Consider the following 7,500-nt stretch of genomic DNA (forward strand, 5'->3'; position numbering starts at 1 on the left):
GAAATACAAAGTATGGTGGAAATTGCAGTTTTCTTAACTGGAAAAACGACACATTTTCTTGAGGAAGGACCCCTAAACACCCCCCGAAATAAGCACACATACTGTAAGTCAGAGTTAGGGAAACCCTAAACACTTTATTTATGAACGTGCAGCGGTGTAGCTTCTGTTTTTTTAGTAGTGCAGGACTGTTGGTAGAAGTTTAGTGGGTTCTTTTATTTAATAATGTTAGTTTTGTCCAGAAATGTGTGTTGGTCCATTAACTCGGTGTGATTCAGGTACCGTTGCCATCGTCACCTCAGACGGCAGGATGATTGTGGTGAGTTCAAGTACATATTTAACTACCTGTTAATTATATGTGTGCAAAAGTATTCAGCATCTTTACTGCAGTTAAAGTACTAATACCAGACTGTGAAAATACTCCACCATTCAAAACGTTACTGTAGTAAAATCATCAAAATGTAGTTAAAGTAAAGTGTTCCCTGTCAGTGTTTTCCTCTTCTATCTGATGTTTCTAGATGAATATTCCTGCTGCATTCATGTGTATGTTGCATTAACTGCTGTAGATGTTTCAGGTTGAGCTCATTGTAACTCCTTTATATACTGTTGGGTAGTTTAATCTACAGCAACGCATCATATTCTATAAGATCATCATATGTTTGTGTCAGAATCATTTATTTGTCATTGTAAAACATTGTCACAACGGCATTTAAGTGCTACTCCTTCTGGTGCCTAGAAGTATACGTTCATACGCACACGCTATACCCTCACATACACATAATTGGACAGGTACTTCTAGTGCATACTAGTATACATTCATACACTTACTCACGCCGTACTCTCACACCAAATAATCTCCACAGTACTGGAAAAGTGCAAAACAGGCCAGATAATCATTCAGCATGATGAAGTCCTGTTGCTGTAATTGAATGTTTAGAGTTGTGATGTCTGTGGAGAAAAAGCTGTCTCTGAACCTGCGTGTGTAGCATCGCTGTCCTGTGACAACCACGTATCTCTAAAACAGCCCTGTGTTCAGCTGCTTTTTCGCAGCTCATCCAGTGTAAGGCTGGGTACCAAATGCAATACTTTTTAGGTACAGGCTGAATTGTATCTAAAGTACTGAGTATCGAAAAATGCCTCGTCATTCAATCCCCAATTTTGATACCTAAGGGGTTAAATCCATAGACTGTATATGTAATGGACCAGCAGCTCCCGTGTCTCTGGACGGAGACCAGTGAAGGACATTAGAAGCTCTTTCCCGGTGATGGCTGAGCGTTACTGAGCAGCCTCCAACTGAGCTTGAAGACGTAGATGTGACGTGAGCAACCTGTCTGAAAGTTGGAAGTCTTCTGGTAGCTGTGCCAAGAGAAATCTCAATCATTCCCAATCTAGCAGAGACGGAGAGCGTAGGTATATGTAAGGAGATAACATAGACACAGGCTCATTATTGATCACTAAAATGATAGTTAACATTAGTCATTACACTTAAACAGCTGATGGAAGTCCAAACTGCCTGAGAGCTTCTCCTGTACTATACGGTAACTCCTCTACTATGAGACAGGAAGTCTCGTGGTTATGACCCAATCGTTAGCCTATTGTTATAAAAACGTCTGCTACGGAGCCATAACGTGAGCTACAAGGTAATGGAGCCTTTTATACATTGTCGTGTTTCTTTAGAAATAAACAACGGACAAATAAAGTCTTCAACGCTTCAGATGTGAAGTTATTCTCTGTCAAAGTGACGAAGGAGGAGAAGCTGACCCCCTTGGTTAAATCTCATCAGAGTCAGTGAGCCAATAAGCACGCAGCATGCTTCTACTGAGATCTAATCACGTTTGTGATTGGCTGTCTAATGTTACACGTCGTAGAGACACGCAGGGAACACGACATTACACAGAGACGGGCTCACGCAGTAGGAGATAAATACATAAAGACTTGTGCCGTAATGCAATTTTTACTTTAGTTTTTTTAAATTGACATTGAATAAAGTATCCTTTAGGAACTGGTATCAAAGTCACGGTACCAGTATCGGAGTTTTTGGAACGATACCCAATGAACCAAGAGGCTTTTTAAAGACTTTATTTAGCTTAAGGAGGAGGAGAACTTTCTCAAAACATAAAGAAACACGTCATCCTTTAGTTTATCACAAACATTCAACATCAGCACATCTGGAGATCCTCCACAGCGCTGCGGAGGAGGGTCTGGCTAGTCCACACAGCACTCCTGGATGGGAGGACAACCTGCTCTGGTTTATTGGCATTTCTTTAAACCAATCACAATCGTCGTGGGCGGGGCTAAGCTCCGGACAGCGCCACGGTGCCTCTGCTAAATAGTCTCAGGAAGGAGCTTGTTTTGGTGGAACGTGTGTATGTTCGAAGGTTGTTTTAGTCGTGCGACAGAAAACTCAGATTGGACAGATAGTCTAGCTAGCTGTCTGGATTTACCCTGCAGAGATCTGAGGAGCAGTTAACCACAGTCCTCAGAAATCCACCGGAGGTTAGAGCGCCAACACAGAGAGAACCTGCAAAGTAACTTAAGCGTAAGCTGTCAGACAAATGTAGTGGAGTAAAAAGTACAATGTTTTATCTCTGAGTAGTAAAAGCTGTTTCATGCTTCTTACGTTCACCGCGGTCGGCGATATGACGTGAACGCGGCCTGGGCGACAGAGGGTCTGATCGCCGAGCTGCGCACCTCCAAGATTTTCTAACAAGGCGGACGCGATTGCACCGACCGCGTTGCAATGATTGGCTACAGGAGAGAAGAAGTCCGTTCTTTGAGCCGCTCTGGCCGCAGTCTGTATGAAAGAACCAGGTTGCAGCGCGCTGAACGCAAGAAGAATGACATCTAATGCCGTCGTATTTTTGCAGAAAGCTAAATGTTCTCTCTCTGTGTTCTGCTGTTGACCCCAGACGTTTTAATGTGTGTGTTCAGGGAACGCTGAAGGGCTTCGATCAGACCATCAACCTGATCCTGGATGAGAGCCACGAGCGAGTGTTCAGCTCCAGTCAGGGCGTGGAGCAGGTGGTGCTGGGACTCTACATCGTCAGAGGAGACAACGTGTGAGTCTCCTTTCACCCGGTATTGCCGTCGTACATATATAAAAACACAAAAGTAATAGGAAAACCCATCAAAATAGATTTACACAACATCAAAACAACAGGTTTTACACATACGCTGTACCACCATACGGCTTCGCATGGTGCATTAGCTTGAGCACCATCTGTTGGCTTAAAGCCAAAGTACTTCCATGCTGGCATGGATTACTTTTTGGCTACTAACATTTTCTCTTCAATCTCCATAGTTTCGTCGTCTCCCTGAGCCACACTCACGTTCTGACTTTTCTCTCTCTTCTTTCCTTTCGCTCCACACACTTGCTTCGCAGTTCGCACTCTCTCTTTCTGTCCTTTCACTTCTCGCTTCTTTCTCTGTCTCCCTCTTCACTCACGCTGTCGAAGTGTGCACGTGTGACCGGGCAACTGGCCAATGAAATATGTAGGCTCTAATTGATCACTACACACAGCCACCGGTGCATCTCTTCACGAAATAAACGGACTATCGCATGCTCTTCGGGACATTTTCGATATTGATATTGCACAACGTGATATTGCAAACGATATATTGACTCAAAAACGATTTTGAGTCAATATATCGTGCACCCGTTGTGGAAGTGAAAGAGCTTGTCCCTCCCTCGTTGAGCAAGCCCCTTAACCTCAAAAAAACAGTGGAGCTGCTCAGCAGCCAGCAGATCAGACTGGAGTTGTACTGGGCAGCTTCCAGGTATGAATGTGGAACTGTGTGAACGTGACAGGTCGTCTGTTCTCAATCGACTTACCTGGATAAAAAAAGATTAAAGTGCTCATATTCAGCTTTTTGGCTTTTCCCCTTTCCTTTATTGTGTTATATATCTTTTTTGTGCATGTTATAGGTTTACAAAGTGAAAAAGCCCAAAGTCCCCCCCAAAGGGACTTACCATCTCCAACAGAAAACACTGTTCACAAACTGCTCCAAACAGCTCTATTGTAGTCCAGCCTTTACTTCAGAGACAAACGTGGTCACTTTGGAACACACGTTATAATGCTCGCCTAGCTGCTAGCATGGCACTCCCTCATACTCTGCTCCTGACTGGCTAGTAGTCCTTACCTAGGTACTGTCAGGACACGCCCTCATACTCTGCTTCTGACTGGCTAGTAGTCCTTACCTAGGTACTGTCAGGACACGCCCTCATACTCTGCTTCTGACTGGCTAGTAGTCCTTACCTAGGTACTGTCAGGGCACGCCCTCATACTCTGCTTCTGACTGGCTAGTAGTCCTTACCTAGGTACTGTCAGGGCACGCCCTCATACTCTGCTCCTGACTGGCTAGTAGTCCTTACCTAGGTACTGTCAGGACACGCCCTCATACTCTGCTCCTGACTGGCTAGTAGTCCTTACCTAGGTACTGTCAGGACACGCCCTCATACTCTGCTCCTGACTGGCTAGTAGTCCTTACCTAGGTACTGCACATGTGCGACTCCCAACAAAGAACAGAAGTGAGAACAGATATGACTACATTACTCCTGAAAATCTTATTTTTCAGGCCAGGAAAAGTCACAGAATAAGTACAATCCTCGAAAGTAAAAAAAAAAAAAAAAAAGTTTTGGAAAAGTAATGAAATCTTATTTTTCTTATAAAGTTCAGGGATTTTTGTGTGTTTAATGAACTTGTTACAGTAATCAGTAATAATAAAGTTTGGATAACCTTCCATGTATTTCCTTTTGGTATCTGTTGAGGTGAAGTAGGTCCTATCTGTTTACTATCTCGTCAGTTTCTCCTCCGCCCGCTAGCCAAAGTGTTTGAATCATTTTCGGCAAGTTTACATTTAATATTTCATGAAAAATGTTTACAACCATCAAAATAGTTTAATAGTCGTGTGTGTGTGTGTGTGTGTGTGTGTGTGTGTCTCTCTCTGTGTCTCTCTGTGTGTGTGTGTGTGTGTGTGTCTGTCTGTCTGTCTGTGTGTGTCTCTCTGTGTGTGTGTCTGTCTCTGTGTGTGTCTCTCTCTCTGTGTGTGTGTCTGTCTGTCTGTGTGTGTGTGTGTGTCTGTCTCTCTGTGTGTGTGTGTGTGTGTGTGTGTGTCTGTCTCTGTGTGTGTCTCTCTCTGTGTGTGTGTGTGTGTGTGTCTGTCTCTGTGTGTGTCTCTGTGTGTGTGTGTGTGTGTGTCTCTCTCTCTCTGTGTGTGTGTGTATGTCTGTCTGTGTGTCTGTGTGTGTGTGTGTGTATGTCTGTCTGTCTGTGTGTGTGTGTGTGTCTGTCTCTGTGTGTGTGTATGTCTGTCTGTCTGTCTGTGTGTGTGTGTGTGTGTGTGTTTTAGGGCTGTGATCGGGGAGATCGACGAGGACACAGACTCCACTCTGGATTTAGGAAACATCAGAGCCGAGCCACTCAACTCCATCGTCCACTAGCCTCTAACACCCCCCCCCCCCCACACACCCTTTTCTCTGTCGCCATGGCAACAGATGACAGCATGACTCAGCTGTTAATGTGTGTTATACCCAGACTACTCAGTGAACAGACTCCTGCTCTGACATTTTTCTGTTTGTATTTTTTATAAATGAAGAATTGCTACAGTTGTTGTTGTTGTTAGATTGACTTTTTTATGGTTCGACGAGTCAGTTTTTGTCTGATTGAGATTGTTTAAATAAAGTTTCATTACTCATATTTCGACAGAACCTCTGCGTTTGTTATTTACAGCCCTGGAAGAAATACTCCAATCCTTTAGCATGAAATACGTAAAGTACAAGTACCTCAAGATTTCACTTAAGGACAAAAATGTCCCATTGAAACCACAACGTTTAGATCCCATAGACATTACAGCATGAAATCATAGAAATCACCAGGGCCCAGTAGTAATCCAGTGGGATTTAGGATCACGGATTGGATCAGATCTTGGAAATGGGTTTTTCAAAAGCAAAAGAGGGATTCCGAACAAGATCAGAGCTTGTAATCCGATTTTACATTTGATCTGGATCAAACCTGCCCTTTGGGATTTTCAGACATTTGAACTCGGTTTGGGATCTATTTGCTCCCAAAAAAACAGGATCACCCTGATCTCATCAGGAGGCTGGATTCAGCTGTGATTTTTCAAACCAAATAAAATCAGAGAGGTTCTTTTTTTAATCATTTATCATAAAATAAAGGTTTACTGATGCATTTCTTCATATGTGAAGCATATATGTCACATCTAATGAGATATGGACTATTGGATAGTATTGGTTTTGTTTTGCTATTTAACAACAAAATAAGGAATGTAAAATGTTTCTGTTTATTACAGTGTTTCTGTAATTAACAAACAATGGCTATTTGTGGCCACCAGTATGTTGCCTACCTGTTCTTTGCTGAGCCTGCAGGCTACACTGTTGGTTCCATTTAAGGCTCTGGTCAACAGGATTTTGGTAATCCTGAAATTTGGTATTTGGATCACAGTGATCCAATCCAATGTTCCTTTAAAAGCCATAAAAGTAAGATGGCTCAGGTGATCCTGAAGAGCAAAACATGGGATTTCCCAGGCTTTCAGTCTGCAGCCCTGGCTTTAATGGTGTCGTTTTTACTTTTTCCACCAGATGGAGCCATTTTCTCACCTTTGCCCTATGAGGCAAACGCGTGTTATGTTTCTGGTTTTTGCTGCTGTGGTTGATGCGATGTATCAAAACCACAGACTGTTTATAAAGAGTTGACGTAGCAGCAGTGAGTCACTCGTTGGTTTGTGGACTGCCGTTTTAAATCCTCGAGTTTACATTATCTTGCGCTGGTTCCTTCTGTAAACTATAAGCTTTGGGTTCCTTCTGTGAGCTATTTTAGGGTACAATGGTTCTGGAGATAGCAGCAATTGGCCCGTTCTAAACAGGCACGTTTTGAACACTGACTGTGACACTGACGTTTTGAAAAAAGTGACTGTGACGTCATAATGTTCTGCAAAAAAAGATTTTTTGGCCGTTATTCAATATCATAGCTCAGGAACAGAATGGGAGACATTTGGTCGGGTACTGAGTTGGTGACACTGTCGAATCATTACAACAGAGTCTCGTTGTACCTTTGCCGTTATTTTGTGCCGAATCAATTGTTTGATGGTCACGATTCATCTCGTAGCTGGTTGGCTCGGTTCCAGGCTTACAACCCTTTATATCAGCGTTTAATAAAACGTCAGGGACGATATTGAACGGGGAATAACACTTCTGGAACCAGAGACGTTCAAAAAGGGGACGGTCACTGTTGAGCTCTATTGTAAGCTGTATTGTGTACCGTGTGAGTGACAGATTGACAGGTTAGGTTAGCAACAGTAACCAAAGAGTGATGATACTTATCACTAGTCTGCAGCGGTTTGTTTTTATGTGTTCAAAAGTTTCATTACTGAGGTAACAATAATTCTTTTACAACAGTCTGTGTTGGTGTGTTTTGTTGTGTGTGTGGTCCCAGAGTCAGCGCGCTCTGCAGTTGACTGATCTGGTCTGCAGTCGGAGCCGGATCC

At 43.1% G+C, this 7,500-nt stretch overlaps 2 protein-coding genes across 5 annotated transcripts in view; one reads left to right on the top strand and one right to left on the bottom strand.

Moving 5' to 3' along the window:
* The window catches only part of lsm8 (LSM8 homolog, U6 small nuclear RNA associated), a 6,369-nt gene extending 676 nt beyond the window's left edge, over window positions 1–5,693 (top strand). The window contains exons 2-4 of the mRNA XM_078281470.1: window positions 276–316; window positions 2,929–3,056; window positions 5,347–5,693. Coding sequence (XP_078137596.1) covers window positions 276–316; window positions 2,929–3,056; window positions 5,347–5,437 — 260 coding nt within the window. The 3' untranslated portion in view covers window positions 5,438–5,693. The remainder of the gene's footprint in view (window positions 1–275; window positions 317–2,928; window positions 3,057–5,346) is intronic.
* A 1,649-nt stretch (window positions 5,694–7,342) lies between these two features.
* Window positions 7,343–7,500, bottom strand: part of tymp (thymidine phosphorylase) — a 21,156-nt gene continuing 20,998 nt past the window's right edge. For all 4 annotated transcript variants that reach the window (XM_078281469.1, XM_078281466.1, XM_078281467.1 and 1 more), the window contains one exon: window positions 7,343–7,500. This exon is cut by the window's right edge and continues 28 nt beyond it. In XM_078281469.1, the coding sequence (XP_078137595.1) occupies window positions 7,380–7,500 (121 nt within the window). In that variant the 3' untranslated portion in view covers window positions 7,343–7,379.

Source organism: Sander vitreus, chromosome 23 (genome assembly GCF_031162955.1).
Source record: "Sander vitreus isolate 19-12246 chromosome 23, sanVit1, whole genome shotgun sequence".
NCBI lineage: Eukaryota > Metazoa > Chordata > Actinopteri > Perciformes > Percidae > Sander > Sander vitreus.